Raw genomic sequence first — 18,907 nt, forward strand, 5'->3', positions numbered from 1 at the left:
GAATAACTGATAACAGGGTGGATGAACTGATAACAGGGTGGATGAAATAATAACAGGGTGGATGAACTGATAACGGGGTGGATGAACCGATCACAGGGTGGATGAAATAATAACAGGGTGGATGAACTGATAACAGGGTGGATGAACTGATAACAGGGTGGATGAAATGATAACAGGATGGATGAACTGATAACAGGGTGGAATAACTGATAACAGGGTGGATGAACTGATAACAGGGTGGATGAAATGATAACAGGATGGATGAACTGATAACAGGGTGGAATAACTGATAACAGGGTGGATGAACTGATAACAGGGTGGATGAAATAATAACAGGGTGGATGAACTGATAACAGGGTGGATGAACCGATCACAGGGTGGATGAAATAATAACAGGGTGGATGAACTGATAACAGGGTGGATGAACTGATAACAGGGTGGATGAAATAATAACAGGGTGGATTAACTGATAACGGTGGATTAACTGATAACAGGGTGGATGAATGGCAACGTTGGATGAAGTTTGGAGAAGATCAGATAAACTCAAAAATTTCCCCCAAAAAAACACAAAGGGGTACCACTTATTGATTTTTTAGGTCGGAAAATAAAGTTTCTCAGATCATCTCCAAACTCTGGATTCTGATAGAGGGCGCTGAGACGAAGACAGGAGCGTGAGTCTGGTGGCCCTAGAGCCTTCCAGAGCTGAACAGGAGCCCAAAACACAGACAAAAACATGACATGATAACAGGGTGGATGAAATAATAACAGGGTGGATGAACTGAAAACAGGGTGGATGAACTGATAACTTGGTGGATGAACTGATAACAGGGTGGATGAATGGCAACGTTGGATGAAGTTTGGAGAAGATCAGAGAAACTCAAAAATTTCCCCCCAAAAAACACATAGGGGTACCACTTATTGATTTTTTAGGTCGGAAAATAAAGTTTCTCAGATCATCTCCAAACTCTGGATTCTGATAGAGGGCGCTGAGACGAAGACAGGAGCGTGAGTCTGGTGGCCCTAGAGCCTTCCGGAGCTGAACGGGAGCCCAAAACACAGACAAAAACATGATGAACTGATAACAGGGTGGATGAAATAATAACAGGGTGGATGAACTGATAACAGGGTGGATGAACTGATAACTTGGTGGATGAACTGATAACAGGGTGGATGAACTGATAACAGGGTGGATGAAATGATAACAGGATGGATGAACTGATAACAGGGTGGAATAACTGATAACAGGGTGGATGAACTGATAACAGGGTGGATGAAATAATAACAGGGTGGATGAACTGATAACAGGGTGGATGAAATGATAACAGGATGGATGAACTGATAACAGGGTGGAATAACTGATAACAGGGTGGATGAACTGATAACAGGGTAGATGAAATAATAACAGGGTGGATGAACTGATAACAGGGTGGATGAACCGATCACAGGGTGGATGAAATAATAGCAGGGTGGATGAACTGATAACAGGGTGGATGAAATAATAACAGGGTGGATTAACTGATAACGGTGGATTAACTGATAACAGGGTGGATGAATGACAACGTTGGATGAAGTTTGGAGAAGATCAGAGAAACTCAAAAATTTCCCCCCAAAAAACACAAAGGGGTACCACTTATTGATTTTTTGGGTCGGAAAATAAAGTTTCTCATATCATCTCCAAACTCTGGATTCTGATAGAGGGCGCTGAGTCGAAGACAGGAGCGTGAGTCTGGTGGCCCTAGAGCCTTCCGGAGCTGAACGGGAGCCCAAAACACAGACAAAAACATCATGAACTGATAACAGGGTGGATGAAATAATAACAGGGTGGATGAACTGATAACAGGGTGGATGAACTGATAACAGGGTGGATGAAATGATAACAGGGTGGATGAACTGATAACGTTGGATGATATAATAATAACAGGGTGGATGAACTGACAATGGTGGATGAAATAATAACAGGGTGGATGAACTGATAACAGGGTGGATGAACTGATAACAGGGTGGATGAACCGATCACAGGGTGGATGAAATAATAACAGGGTGGATGAACTGATAACAGGGTGGATGAACTGATAACTTGGTGGATGAACTGATAACAGGGTGGATGAATGACAACGTTGGATGAAGTTTGGAGAAGATCAGAGAAACTCAAAAATTTCCCCCCAAAAAACACAAAGGGGTACCACTTATTGATTTTTTAGGTCTGAAAATAAAGTTTCTCAGATCTTCTCCAATCTATGGATTCTGATAGAGGGCGCTGAGACGAAGACAGGAGCATGAGTCTGGTGGCCCTAGAGCCTTCCAGAGCTGAACGGGAGACCAAAACACAGACAAAAACATGACATGATAACAGGGTGGATGAAATAATAACAGGGTGGATGAAAAAATAACAGGGTGGATGAATATATACCAGAGTGGATGAACTGATAACAGGGTGGATGATGAAATAATAATAGGGTGGATGAACTAATAACAGGGTGGATGAAATGATAACAGGATGAATGAACTGATAACAGGGTGGAATAACTGATAACAGGGTGGATGAACTGATAACAGGGTGGATGAAATAATAACAGGGTGGATGAACTGATAACGGGGTGGATGAACCGATCACAGGGTGGATGAAATAATAACAGGGTGGATGAACTGATAACAGGGTGGATGAACTGATAACAGGGTGGATGAAATGATAACAGGATGGATGAACTGATAACAGGGTGGAATAACTGATAACAGGGTGGATGAACTGATAACAGGGTGGATGAAATAATAACAGGGTGGATGAACTGATAACAGGGTGGATGAACCGATCACAGGGTGGATGAAATAATAACAGGGTGGATGAACTGATAACAGGGTGGATGAAATAATAACAGGGTGGATGAACTGATAACGGTGGATTAACTGATAACAGGGTGAATGAAATAATGACAGGGTGGATTTTTTGGGTCTGAAAATAAAGTTTCTCAGATCTTCTCCAAACTCTGGATTCTGATAGAGGGCGCTGAGACGAAGACAGGAGCGTGAGTCTGGTGGCCCTGGAGTCTTCCGGAGCTGAACGGCAGCCCAAAACACAGACAAAAATATGATGACATGATAACAGGGTGGATGAAATAATAACAGGGTGGATGAAATAATAACAGGGTGGATGAACTGATAACAGGGTGGATGAACTGATAACAGGGTGGATGAAATGATAACAGGATGGATGAACTGATAACAGGATGGAATAACTGATAACAGGGTGGATTAACTGATAACAGGGTGGATGAAATAATAACAGGGTGGATGAACTGACAACAGGGTGGATGAACTGATAACAGGGTGGATGAAATAATAACAGGGTGGATGAACTGATAACAGGGTGGATGAACCGATAACAGGGTGGATGAAATAATAACAGGGTGGATGAACTGATAACAGGGTGGATGAACTGATAACAGGGTGGATGAAATAATAACAGGGTGGATGAACTGATAACAGGGTGGATGAAATAATAACAGGGTGAATGAACTGATAACAGGGTGGATGAACCGATAACAGGGTGGATGAAAAAATAACAGGGTGGATGAAATAATAACAGGGTGCATTAACTGATAACGGTGGATTAACTGATAACAGGGTGAATGAAATAATGACAGGGTGATTGAACTGATAACAGGGTGTATGAACTGATAACGTTGGATGAAATAATAATAACAGGGTGGATGAACTGACAATGGTGGATGAAATAATAACAGGGTGGATTAACTGATAATGGTGGATGAACTGATAACAGGGTGGATTAACTGATAACAGGGTGGATGAATGACAACGTTGGATGAAGTTTGGAGAAGATCAGAGAAACTCAAAAATTTCCCCCCAAAAAACACGAAGGGGTACCACTTATTGATTTTTTGGGTCGGAAAATAAAGTTTCTCAGATCTTCTCCAAACTCTGGATTCTGATAGAGGGCGCTGAAACGAAAACAGGGGCGTGAGTCTGGTGGCCCTAGAGCCTTCCGGAGCTGAACAGGAGCCCAAAACACAGACAAAAACATGACATGATAACAGGGTGGATGAACTGATAACAGGGTGGATGAACTGATAACAGGGTGGATGAAATAATAATAGGGTGGATGAACTGATAACAGGGTGGATGAAATGATAACAGGGTGGATGAAATAATAACAGGGTGGATGAACTGATAACAGGGTGGATGAAATAATAATAGGGTGGATGAACTGATAACAGGGTGGATAAACTGATAACAGGGTGGATGAAATAATAACAGGGTGGATGAACTGATAACAGGGTGGATGAAATAATAATAGGGTGGATGAACTGATAACAGGGTGGATGAACTGATAACAGGGTGGATGAAATGATAACAGGGTGGATGAAATAATAACAGGGTGGATGAACTGATAACAGGGTGGATGAAATAATAAAAGGGTGGATGAACTGATAACAGGGTGGATAAACTGATAACAGGGTGGATGAAATAATAACAGGGTGGATGAACTGATAACAGGGTGGATGAAATTATAATAGGGTGGATGAACTGATAACAGGGTGGATGAACTGATAACAGGGTGGATGAACTGATAACAGGGTGGATGAAATAATAACAGGGTGGATGAACTGATAACAGGGTGGATGAAATAATAATAGGGTGGATGAACTGATAACAGGGTGGATAAACTGATAACAGGGTGGATGAAATAATAACAGGGTGGATGAACTGACAATGGTGGATGACGTTTGGAGAAGATCAGAGAAACACAAAAATTTCCCCCAAAAAAACACTGAATTTTTGGGTCTGAAAATAAAGATTCTCCGATCTTCTCCAAACTCTGGATTCTGATAGAGGGCGCTGAGTCGAAGACAGGAGCGTGAGTCTGGTGGCCCTAGAGCCTTCCGGAGCTGAACAGGAGCCCAAAACACAGACAAACAACTTCCCATTTATGTAGAGCCGCAAGATAACCGGTCTGAAGACACAGTGTTTAAAGATGATATTTCACATTTAATATCAATTTTCATATGAAATGAATGAAACTGGGCTCATAAAGGTGACAAATCAAGCAGGGAATGAGAGAAACACAGGTGGGGCAAATTAAACCAATAATAAGCCCAACATAACAAAACACCACATGTGCTACACGAGAGGACAGACATGTGACGCTACATAAATGAGAGCTGGGACATCTTTGGGTTTCCAGCTCTCGTTCAGCTCTGGAAGGCTCTAGGACTCTAGGTATTTTCAGACCCAAAAATTCAGTAAGTGGGGGGAAATTTTTGAGTTTCTCTGATCTTCTCCAAACTTTGGAATCAGATAGGGGACGCTGAGGCGTTGACAGGAGCGCAGGTCTGGAGTTCCCGGCGCTTTCTAGAGCTGAACGGGAGCCCAAAACACAAAAAAACGTACCAGCTCTCATTTACGCAGTGGCCCCCAAATATCGGGTCCACGGGAACTGCCGGTTCTATGCAAACTAAGCGCTCAAATCCCCTGAGAGTTAGATAAATGTGTTTGGTTGAGTGTGCCGAGTACAGTAGAGATGTTTTCATACAATTTCAATTTACTAATACTCATAAAATACGTCATAAAATTTAATCTCACTAATACTCAGTGTCATAAAATTTTATCTTACTAATACTCAGAATGTCATACAATTTCATCTAATAATCAGTATTAAAATGTCAACCTACTAATATTCAGTATGTTATAAAATTTCATCTTTCTAATGTGCTATCCTCAGTATATGTATATAACTTAAACATCCGAGAGAACACTTGAATACTCTTGAATGTCCTCTGTATATAACTTGACAGCCAGGTAAACTCTTCCCCAACATCAAGACTAGCTGGCTTCTTGCCCGCAGGTTTATTGACTTTGCGAGGAAAGGTGGAACTGAAACATACATAGGCATAATCCGCATAATAATTACCTTGATATTTAACATGTACAGATATACCAACTCAAATTATATGAATTAAATCCCTGTGTTTTCAGAAGACATTTCTGAATGTTATATATGCAATAATATTTTAACCTGCAGTCAATCACTATTTATATTTGTATTATACACTTTTAAGGTCTAGTCTAGGAATAGCACAACAGTAATGAATAACAGAATTCTAACTGTCAACATTGATACGCATTACTATGTGATCGTGTTAAGATGATGCACCTGAAATGCATTCAGGCTACGTGGTGACACAAGAGACAATCAAGCAATTGTTGAAAATACTGGATCCCCATGGAGCGCAATAGCAATGTCAAGCAGATCAGAATGTTCTTTTCTGCTGTCTTGAGGTGTCTGTGCAAAGTTGACGCACTTAAAAAAATAGCATTTATATTACTTAAAGACAGCAGTATTTCCCAATGTCTCAAACCCAAAGTAAAATAAAACCGGATTAAATTTGAAAGCCGGGACATGTTTACTTCCATGCAATCCAGTTTAAAGCTTTTGGCAGGGTTTTAAGGGATCTCATTAATTCAGAAAAACAGAACAAAATATATTTTTTTTCAAGAAAAGCATATCTCATATTTCTGAGATAATTAAGTCATTAATTAAGAAAAACAGAGCAAAAACTTTTTATTCATGAAAAATTATCTCTTAATTCTGAGTAGTTTTTTTTCTCAAGTGAATGCAATACGGTTCCGTAATTTAAGACCTACTAGATCAAAATTATGAGATTATAAAGATGAAATCTTATGACAAAGTTAATATTTAAAAGTAAATATATATATATAATTATGTAACAATTTTAATTATGACACAAAAAGATTACAATTTTGTGAGGTAGCATTTTAAAAAGGTCATAATAATGGCTTTTTAAATAATGTAATCTTTCTGAGTTTCAAGTTTTTTGTCATAATTATAAGTCAGTTTTGACTTTTGATCTCAGAAATATGACTTAAAATGTAATACATGAATGAGCAGAATTACATTTTTACATCATAATTATGATTTACAAAGCCTTTTTTTTTCTGGCAGAAGTGGAAAACTTTAAAGCTGTAACGAGTGGCGTAACGAACACGCCAGCCACATTTGTCATGTGAATAAACCGTGCGATCAAATCTAGACGAGAAGAGGCATTTCTCACAGACTTTATATGTTTCCAATTAGACTTTTTGGAGACGTTTAAGAAAATCTGACTTTATTGCTAATTGGTTGTGAAAGTGTGACCTCAGAGCGGCGAGCAGGAAATTCCACAGAAAGCTAAAGCCCAGGCGTTGAAAACCCACGGGCCACTTTCACATGTATGTTTGCAAAATAATAATTCTCATCTGATCATTTGTTTGGCCTCTGCGGTTCACAGGTCTCCGTTCCCATGGCCGAGTGCTGTGATTGATGCCGCAAATCTTAACTATTTGTTTTACAAATGTGCGACGGTCCCCTGGGAACAATATGCAAGAACTGGGAACGTTCTACTGTCTGAAGAATTATTAAAATAGTTGTGCAAGAGAAAACAGGTGGACGCTTCCACTTTCAGCAAACCGCAGACGAGAACGGCAGTCGGTGTTCAACAGCAGACGGAAATAAATTCTCAACATTGTGCCGTTTAATGTGGCATTTCCTTCATCTTCATCTCTCACAAGCAAACTCCCAGTTCCCATTCTGGTAAGGTTTTCTCAGCGCTATCCCAGTAACGTTAATAGAACATATAGTCTCATATTGAGTACTGCATTACCAGCTGGTCATAGGTGGTAATGACCGGGTATAGTTGTAAAACTAACATTTCCACGAATCAGGGATAAGATAGAAGTCATGTGACATTTCCAGTTTTTTCAGGCTTCCTTTATGATCCCACATGGAGGTTTTGCTGTCTGTGTTGCCATTGCTCCTGAAGCAACAGCTAAAAATCTAATTCTGAGATACGAAAGTTAAAAAAAAAAACAAGACAATATTTTTTTTTAGTACTTCTACTGTTGTAGATTATGTTGTATGAGTTGTATCAGGTCAAACTTTAGTTTCTCTAGTAAAAAATGGTGTATCAACCTCCGGCTAATTTCAAAGCACCATGCTAAACAGTGGGTGACCGTGGTGGTTGTTTGTGGTGTTTGGAAAGTGTTACAACCATCCCCATACATACAAAGAAGAACATTTTCGTGATTTTAATAATACTACAGAATGCCTAGAACTTGGGTGAGAAAAAAAGAAGGTAAAAAAAACCTGCTGGGAAAAAGGGTGAAGGATGATAACTCCTTCTTTATGTGTTATCTGCATGGAACCGTTTAGAAAGAAGAAAGAAGTGTGTTATGTAGCTTTTACAACCTACCCCAGTATGTGTTACAACTTACCCCAGTATGTGTTACAACTTACCCCAGTATGAGTTACAACCTACCCCAGTATGTGTTACAACCTACCCCAGTATGTGTTACAACCTACCCCAGTATGTGTTACAACCTACCCCAGTATGTGTTACAACCTACCCCAGTATGTGTTACAACCTACCCCAGTATGTGTTACAACTTACCCCAGTATGTGTTACAACCTACCCCAGTATGTGTTACAACTTACCCCAGTATGTGTTACAACCTACCCCAGTATGTGTTACAACCTACCCCAGTATGTGTTACAACCTACCCCAGTATGTGTTACAACCTACCCCAGTATGTGTTACAACTTACCCCAGTATGAGTTACAACTTACCCCAGTATGTGTTACAACCTACCCCAGTATGTGTTACAACTTACCCCAGTATGAGTTACAACCTACCCCAGTATGTTACAACTTACCCCAGTATGTTACAATCTACCCCAGTATGTGTTACAACCTACCCCACTATGTGTTACAACTTACCCCAGTATGTTACAATCTACCCCAGTATGTGTTACAACTTACCCCAGTATGTTACAATCTACCCCAGTATGAGTTACAACCTACCCCAGTATGTGTTACAACCTACCCCAGTATGTGTTACAACTTACCCCAGTATGTTACAATCTACCCCAGTATGTGTTACAACCTACCCCAGTATGTGTTACAACTTACCCCAGTATGTGTTACAACTTACCCCAGTATGTGTTACAACTTACCCCAGTATGAGTTACAACCTACCCCAGTATGTGTTACAACTTACCCCAGTATGTGTTACAACCTACCCCAGTATGTTACAACCTACCCCAGTATGTGTTATAACTTACCCCAGTATGAGTTACAACCTACCCCAGTATGTGTTACAACTTACCCCAGTATGAGTTACAACCTACCCCAGTATGTGTTACAACTTACCCCAGTATGTGTTACAACCTACCCCAGTATGTGTTACAACTTACCCCAGTATGTGTTACAACCTACCCCAGTATGTGTTACAACTTACCCCAGTATGTGTTACAACTTACCCCAGTATGTGTTACAACTTACCCCAGTATGTGTTACAACCTACCCCAGTATGTGTTACAACTTACCCCAGTATGTTACAATCTACCCCAGTATGTGTTACAACTTACCCCAGTATGTGTTACAACCTACCCCAGTATGAGTTACAACCTACCCCAGTATGTGTTACAACCTACCCCAGTATGTGTTACAACCTACCCCAGTATGTGTTACAACTTACCCCAGTATGTTACAACCTACCCCAGTATGTGTTACAACTTACCCCAGTATGTGTTACAACCTACCCCAGTATGAGTTACAACTTACCCCAGTATGAGTTACAACTTACACCAGTATGTGTTACAACCTACCCCAGTATGTGTTACAACTTACCCCAGTATGTGTTACAACCTACCCCAGTATGTTACAACTTACCCCAGTATGTGTTACAACTTACCCCAGTATGTGTTACAACCTACCCCAGTATGTGTTACAACTTACCCCAGTATGTGTTACAACTTACCCCAGTATGTGTTACAACCTACCCCAGTATGTTACAACTTACCCCAGTATGTGTTACAACTTACCCCAGTATGTGTTACAACCTACCCCAGTATGTGTTACAACTTACCCCAGTATGTGTTACAACTTACCCCAGTATGTGTTACAACCTACCCCAGTATGTGTTACAACCTACCCCAGTATGTGTTACAACCTACCCCCGTATGTGTTACAACCTACCCCAGTATGTGTTACAACTTACCCCAGTATGTGTTACAACCTACCCCAGTATGTGTTACAACCTACTCCAGTATGTGTTACAACTTACCCCAGTATGTTACAACCTACCCCAGTATGTGTTATAACCGTATGTGTTATAAATATAACCGCTGCGACTAAAGATTGCTTTGTACATAATCTTCCTCATCAGTTCCATCTCCTCAGCATTACAGATAGCCAAGATGAACTTGATGCTGCAACCGAAACTATTGACTCTCTCCTTACTAGCACTTTAGACATAGTTGCTCCCCGGCGCTTAAAGAAGATTAAAGCAAATAATCCAACGCCGTGGTACAACGAGCACACTCGGGCCCTTAAAACAGCAGCCAGAAAAATGGAGCGCAGCTGGAAGAAAACAAAACTAGAGGTTTTTCGCAATTTGTGGAAAGAGAGCATGATTGCATACAGAAAGGCCATAAAAACTGCTAGATCTGCTTATTTCTCATCTCTTTTAGAAGAAAACAAACACAACCCTAAGTATTTATTCGATACAGTGGCTAAATTATCAAAAAATAAAGCTTCAGCTTCTGATGTTTGTAAACAACACAGCAGTAATGACTTTATGAACTTCTTTACTAGTAAGATTGATAATATTAGGAATAAAATTATAACCATGCAGCCGTCTATTACAGTATCACTTCAGACAGAGCACTGCAGGGTCACTGAGGAAACATTACACTCATTCACTACTATAGGAGGAGAAGAACTGGCTAAACTTGTAAAATCATCAAAATCAACAACATGTATGCTTGACCCTATACCGACTAGGCTATTAAAAGAGATACTTCCAGAGGTCATAGATCCTCTGCTTAATATCATTAATTCATCTTTGACATTAGGATATGTACCGAAAACTTTTAAGTTGGCTATAATTAAACCACTTATTAAAAAAACGCAACTTGATCCTAAAGAATTAGTCAATTACAGGCCAATCTCGAATCTACCGTTTCTATCAAAAATACTAGAAAAGGCCGTGTCTTCACAATTATGTTCTTTTTTAGAGAGAAATGGTATATGTGAGGATTTCCAGTCAGGATTTAGACCGTATCATAGCACTGAGACTGCTCTAATTAGAGTTACAAATGATTTACTCTTATCATCTGATCGTGGTTGTATCTCTCTATTAGTGTTACTCGATCTTAGCGCTGCATTTGATACTATCGATCACAATATTCTTCTGAATAGAATCGAAAATTATGTTGGCGTTAGTGGAACTGCTTTGGCATGGTTTAAATCGTACTTATCTGACCGTTATCAGTTTGTAGCAGTAAATGAAGAGATGTCACACCGATCACAAGTTCAGTATGGGGTACCGCAAGGCTCAGTGTTAGGACCGCTGCTCTTCACTCTGTATCTGCTCCACTGGGAGATATCATTAGGAAACATGGCGTTAGTTTTCATTGTTATGCTGACGATACTCAGCTCTATATTTCCTCACGCCCGGATGAAACCTACCAATTCACAAGATTAACAGAATGCATAGCTGATATAAAAAATTGGATGAATAGTAATTTTCTGCAACTTAATTCAGATAAAACTGAATTTTTAATTATTGGACAGAAAAGCTCCACAAGTAGTAACCGAGAATACTGTCTAACACTTGATGACTGCTCTGTCAAGCCCTCGTCGTCAGTGAGGAACCTGGGTGTGCTCTTTGATACCAATCTTTCATTTGAAAGCCACGTTTCTAGCATCTGTAAAACCGCATTCTATCATCTTAAAAATATATCTAAATTACGGCACATGCTTTCAATGCAAAATGCTGAACAGTTAGTACATGCGTTCATGAGCTCAAGGCTAGATTATTGTAATGCTCTACTGGGTGGTTGCCCTGCTCGCTTAATAAACAAACTCCAGCTAGTCCAAAATGCAGCAGCTAGAGTTCTTACTAGAACCAGGAAGTATGATCATATTAGTCCAGTTCTGTCAACACTGCACTGGCTCCCTATTAAACATCGCATACATTTTAAAATCTTGCTTATTACTTACAAAGCACTAAATAGTTTAGCTCCCCGGTACTTAAGCGAGCTCTTAACGCATTATACTCCATCACGTCTATTGCGGTCTCAAAACTCTGGCCAGTTGATCATACCTAGAATATCTAAATCAACTGCAGGCAGTCGATCATTTTCCTATTTAGCTCCTAAATTGTGGAATAGTCTTCCTAGCATTGTTCGGGAAGCAGACACACTCTGTCAGTTTAAATCTAGACTAAAAACACATCTCTTTACTATGGCATACACACAGAACATTTTTAACTTTCATTATTCAATTCAATTGACTGATTGTCAGGCTGCATTAACTAGGTCAGCCGGAACCGGGAACACTTCCCATAACACCTGATGTACTCGTTACATCATAAAAAGAGTGGCATCTACGCTAATGTTGTCTCTCTGTTTATCCCGAGGTTTATCCCGGATCTGGGCCCTGTCCGGATCGGATGGTGGACCTGCCTGGACATGACCAGCTCATCCTGGAGTGTCTGCTGAGCCGTGTCAAATGGTGTCTCCTCCGAATTTGCCTCACTGGCACGACATGCTCAAAACCCGTCTTCGGCGCAATAATTTCGATCTTTCATGTATTCATACTCTTGTGTAATTGACGCCCCATCCTAAATAAATCTGTCTCTTCCGTGATACCCTGAAAATTATGAATAATCCGATCTAATATGATTTCCGACCTGTAAGGTTGCCAGAATAATAATCTTACACGGTGTGTTAATAGGCCAGAGGAGAACTGGCACCCCGACTGAGTCTGGTTTCTCCCAAGGTTTATTTTTCTCCATCATGCCCTGATGGAGTTTTGGTTCCTTGCCACTGTCGCCTTTGGCTTGGCTTGCTCAGTTGGGGACACTAAAAATATGATTAAAGTTATTCAACTTATTATACAAATAAAATATGAATTAGGTCTTATTTAATTCTATAAACTATAATACTGATCTGCCAACATTGTCGCTATATGATAAATTAAAATAAGCTGATAACATTACTGTTTTCTCCAGTACGACTGTACAGCCAAATCTAATTTTGTCGCAATATTACCCTGTTTGACACTGTGAAGCTGCTTTGACACAATCGTGATTGTAAAAGCGCTATATAAATAAAGTTGATTGATTGATTGATTGATTGTTACAACTACCCCAGTATGTGTTACAACCTACCCCAGTATGTGTTACAACCTACCCCAGTATGTGTTACAACTTACCCCAGTATGTGTTACAACTTACCCCAGTATGTGTTACAACCTACCCCAGTGTGTGTTACAACTTACCCCAGTATGTGTTACAACCTACCCCAGTATGTGTTACAACCTACTCCAGTATGTGTTACAACTTACCCCAGTATGTGTTACAACCTACCCCAGTATGTGTTACAACCTACCCCAGTGTGTGTTACAACTTACCCCAGTATGTGTTACAACCTACCCCAGTATGTGTTACAACCTACTCCAGTATGTGTTACAACTTACCCCAGTATGTGTTACAACCTACCCCAGTATGTGTTACAACTACCCCAGTATGTGTTACAACCTACCCCAGTATGTGTTACAACCTACCCCAGTATGTGTTACAACTTACCCCAGTATGTGTTACAACCTACCCCAGTATGTGTTACAACTTACCCCAGTATGTGTTACAACCTACCCCAGTATGTGTTGCAACCTACCCCAGTATGTGTTACAACCTACCCCAGTATGTGTTACAACCTACCCCAGTATGAGTTACAACCTACCCCAGTATGTGTTACAACCTACCCCAGTATGTGTTACAACCTACCCCAGTATGTGTTACAACCTACCCCAGTATGAGTTACAACCTACCCCAGTATGTGTTACAACCTACCCCAGTATGAGTTACAACCTACCCCAGTATGTGTTACAACCTACCCCAGTATGTGTTACAACCTACCCCAGTATGAGTTACAACCTACCCCAGTATGTGTTACAACCTACCCCAGTATGTTATGTTAAGTTGGTAAGAAGGGCCTGTGCCATAGCCATACTTTATTATGTATTTATTTACTTGTTTTCTTCTTCTTTCTTAGACAATGCAGATGAGCTGTAAATTATTTTCTTTCTCTTTTTAAAAATTAACTTGTCGCTGTGTTGTTGTGTATTCTGAAATTGATTGTTGTACAGGTCCTTCTCAAAAAAAAAAAAAGCATATTGTGATAAAGTTCATTATTTTCCATAATGTAATGATAAAAATTAAACTTTCATATATTTTAGATTCATTGCACACCAACTGAAATATTTCAGGTCTTTTATTATTTTAATACTGATGATTTTGGCATACAGCTCATGAAAACCCAAAATTCCTATCTCAAAAAATTAGCATATCATGAATCGGTTCTCTAAACGAGCTATTAACCTAATCATCTGAATCAACTAATGAACTCTAAACACCTGCAAAAGATTCCCGAGGCTTTTAAAAACTCCCAGCCTGGTTCATTACTCCAAACCGCAATCATGGGTCAGACTGCCGACCTGACTGCTGTCCAGAAGGCCATCATTGACACCCTCAAGCGAGAGGGGAAGACACAGAAAGACATTTCTGAACGAATAGGCTGTTCCCAGAGTGCTGTATCAAGGCACCTCAGTGGGAAGTCTGTGGGAAGAAAAAGTGTGGCAAAAAACGCTGCACAACGAGAAGAGGTGAGCGGACCCTGAGGAAGATTGTGGAGAAGGACCGATTCCAGACCTTGGGGGACCTGCGGAAGCAGTGGACTGAGTCTGGAGGAGAAACATCCAGAGCCGCCGTGCACAGGCGTGAGCAGGAAATGGGCTACAGGTGCCGCATTCACCAGGTCAAGACACTTCTGGGCTACAGAGAAGCAGCACTGGACTGTTGCTCAGGGGTCCAAAGTACTTTTTTTGGATGAAAGCAAATTTTCGGAAATCAAGGTGCCAGAGTCTGGAGGAAGACTGGGGAGAAGGAAATGCCCAAATGCCTGAAGTCTAGTGTCAAGTCCCCACAGTCAGTGATGGTCTGAGGTGTCATGTCAGCTGCTGGTGTTGGTCCACTGTGTTTTATCAAGGGCAGGGTCAATGCAGCTCGCTATCAGGAGATTTTGGAGCACTTCATGCTTCCATCTGCGGAAAAGCTTTATGGAGATGAAGATTTCGTTTTTCAGCACGACCTGGCACCTGCTCACAGTGCCAAAACCACTGGTAAATGGTTTACTGACCATTACTGTGCTCAACTCTCCTGACCTGAACCCCATAGAGAATCTGTGGGATATTGTGAAGAGAAAGTTGAGAGACGCAAGAGCCAACACTCTGGATGAGCTTAAGGCCGCTATCAAAGCATCCTAAAAATTTATGAAAATTAAGTGTTTATTCTTAAAACAAGAACAAATCATTTTTTGTACCTTTGTTTATTTTTCTGTCTCCATTGGCAAATATTTGTTCTTGTTTTTAGCATGAACTCACTTCATTTTCATACATTTTTCAGTCTTACTCTTCTCCAGTAAATGTGTCTTGGTTTAAGAATGTTTAGATATCGGTGCTGGAAAACGAGACAAACACTGAACATTTTCTAAGTTCTGAGAATGTTCTCTTTCAGCTGGTTTATCACTAAACGCCCGTAATGATGTGTAATTGGCAGCTGAGGGACGTTCAGAGTCTCAATAGCAGCAGATTTTCCAAAGACTAGGGGGCCGGCACTATATTAAGACTGTAAGTATTGCTCTAATAGTGGGCGGCAGCAGACGAGCCAAACAAAACACAACAAAGCCAGAAACGTTAGGAATAATGTTGATGTAATACGCTCCAATCATGTACCCCGTTTATCAGCGGCACGGCAAACAAACACACCCGCGCTCGAATGCTCCACATGAAAGAAGGACTCCAGCCTGAAATTGCTGTTTTGTTGGAGAAAAGGTGCGCGGCGCGGCCTAATAAATCAGCTGGTGCGCGGGTTCAGGTTCTGCAGGTCATATGTATAACCCCTCGACAGCTGCCCGAGACACACAGACGCTGGGGGACCTGACCTTCACCACAGGGGCCCGGGGCCCGAGAGCCATCCTGATACATCACAGCGGCCCAAGATGGATCTCATGCTCCTGCGAGAACAAGGGACGAGCAAAAAACTCAAAAAAATGCTCTTCTTACTTAGTATTTTTGTCTTGTTGAAATATCTAACAATTCTTAAATCAAGATGTATTTACCAGATGAGTAAAATTACATAAGATATTTTTTCTTGTTTTGTTGAATATAAAATCAAAATGAGATTTTGCTTAAAACAAGTAAAATGATCTGCCAATGGGGTGAGAAAAATAATCTTATTTCTGATTGAAATCTTGTTTCTTGTTTCCGTCTCAATCAGAAATAAGATTATTTCTCTCACCCCATTGGCAGATCATTTTGCCTGTTTTAAGCAAAAACTCACTTCATTTTGATATTTAAAAAAAACATAATTAAAAATTATTGTACTCTACATGCAACAAAAATGACAATATTCAATGATATCATCAAATACAATCACCCAGTTTAATGGTAATCAAAGTGTGGTCAGTACTTTATTCACAAGAACATTTTTGGCCTGTTGTTTATGTACAACAATGTTGAAATCATGCAAACAAAACATGAACACGAGTTTCACATGATTCATAAAAACTAAATAGATTGTGTGCGTTTAGAAAAGGAGCACATTTCCATTGGGTGACTTTGGTTTGCGTGAAACATCATAACTTTGATTAAAAAGTGTCTCATAATCATATTAAAGCTCTGGGAAACAGAAGATAGAAACATTCCGTCTGCTGTGATCTCTTTACATGGTGCTTCATACAGAGCTGAAATATTAAATAATAATAATAATTGTCAAAAGTGCCGTACAGCATGATATGGGAGAAATATAATATTCATAATTTACATTTTATACAAAGAAAAGTCCTTTTTGGTGAAGCAGCCGCTGGCCTTGTGTCATGCTGCAGAGATGATGCGATTACAGATGTGGAGCGCTTCACACACTCCTCAGAAAGCACACACACACACTCCTCAGAAAGCACAAACACACACACACACACACACAGCGATATAATATATTATATTTATAATATATGAATCAGTTTGTGTGCTGGCAGAGCCTTAACACGGCAGAAAACGATGCTCTGGGTTTGTCTTGTTTTACAGAACAAATATCTTGTCTAGAAAGAGATAGGTGTGTGTGTGTGTGTCTGTCTGTCTATACGTGTCATTACACGTGTATGTGTGTGTGTGTGTGTGTCTGTACGTTTGTGTGTCATTACGTGTGTGTGTGTGTGTGTCTGTCTATACACGTGTCATTACGTGTGTGTGTGTGTGTGTGTGTTCGTGTGTCTGTCTATACGTGTTTCAGTCTATATGTGTGTGTGTCATTACATGTGTGTGTGGCTGTCTGTCTGTACATGTGTGTTTGTCTATACGTGTCATTACGTGTGTGTGTGTGTCTGTGTGTACGTGTGTCATTGTGTGCATGTGTCTGTACATACACGCGTGTGTGTCTGTCTATATGTGTCATTACGTGTGTGTGTGTGTCTGTCTATACGTGTGTCTCATTACACGTGTGTGTGTGTCTGTATGTCTGTAAATACACGCGTGTGTCTGTCTATACGTGTCATTACGTGTGTGTGTGTGTCTGTCTATACGTGTGTCTCATTACACGTGTGTGTGTGTCTGTATGTCTGTAAATACACGCGTGTGTCTGTCTGTACGTGTCATTACGTGTGTGTGTGTCTGTCTATACGAGTCTCATTACACGTGTGTGTGTGTGTCTGTATGTCTTTACATACATGCGTGTGTGTCTGTACATACACGCATGTGTCTGTCTATACGTGTGTGTCATTACTTGTGTGTGTGTGTGTGTCTCTGTCTGGATGCCTGTGTGTGTGTAATAGCATACGTTATTTTTTATCATTAATTAGCACCTTATTTTAATCCTTTTTTTATTGTTGTTATTATTATATTGTTTATGTTTTGTAAACACAATCATGCCAACAAAGTGTTTTAAATTGAAAAAAATATAATCTCTAAAACCAGATTGATTCACTGGAAATGCAGAATGACATGAGACGAGAAGTCTAGTTTGAGTAATTGATCAAATTTAAGCTTTATATGAGTTTATGTTTAAAGATCATCTGTTCCTGCCGTCTTGTTTTAAGCACAAACTCACTTTATTCTGATCAATAATATCTCGTATCTCCAGTGAATGTATCTTGATTTAATAATGTTCAGATGTTTTGGTTAAACGTTGCAATAATCTTCCATTGGTGAACTAACAATGCAGAAAAAAATAAAATAAAATACTAATACATTATTCACACACTGCAAAAAATGTGGATTATTTTTCTCACCCCATTGGCAGATTATTTATCTTATTTTAAGCAAAAACTCTCTTCATTTTGAGTTATTTTCCCCAAAACAAGACAATAATAAAAGTATTGCTCATTGTTTAAGCAGTAAAGTGACAGTAAAGTGTACGAGTGTTTGTTCTGTAAAACGAGACACACACACACACACACACACACACACACACACACAGAGGAGGAGCATCAGTTTGTGCAACAGTCTCATCAACTCATGAATAAATAATGTCCCCAAACCCTCAGGCCCCGCCCCCTGCCCCGCCCCACATCTGTGCCAGGATCAATAACTCTTAACATCTCTCTTATTTTATTACTGCTTTTGGTTTTCTGCGTGTGATTGAGAGTTTCTCTGAGGAAATCTTTGGTTTTGCTTAAGTGTCCGTGACATTTAATCATGATTTTCCCTCGCCGGTCAATCAGTTAATCCACCTCGATTGATTCGCTGCTCTCGCTGATGGGTTTGCACTCGTTGGGCATC

General features: G+C 40.1%; 1 protein-coding gene across 2 annotated transcripts in view; it reads right to left on the bottom strand.

Moving 5' to 3' along the window:
- Positions 1 to 18,708: 18,708 nt before the first annotated feature.
- prdm6 (PR domain containing 6) overlaps positions 18,709 to 18,907 on the bottom strand; it is an 83,508-nt gene continuing 83,309 nt past the window's right edge. For both annotated transcript variants that reach the window (XM_067414599.1, XM_067414600.1), the window contains exon 7: positions 18,709 to 18,907. This exon is cut by the window's right edge and continues 57 nt beyond it. In XM_067414599.1, coding sequence (XP_067270700.1) covers positions 18,850 to 18,907 — 58 coding nt within the window. In that variant the 3' untranslated portion in view covers positions 18,709 to 18,849.

The sequence above is a fragment of the Pseudorasbora parva genome, chromosome 13 (assembly GCF_024679245.1).
Source record: "Pseudorasbora parva isolate DD20220531a chromosome 13, ASM2467924v1, whole genome shotgun sequence".
Taxonomy (NCBI): domain Eukaryota; kingdom Metazoa; phylum Chordata; class Actinopteri; order Cypriniformes; family Gobionidae; genus Pseudorasbora; species Pseudorasbora parva.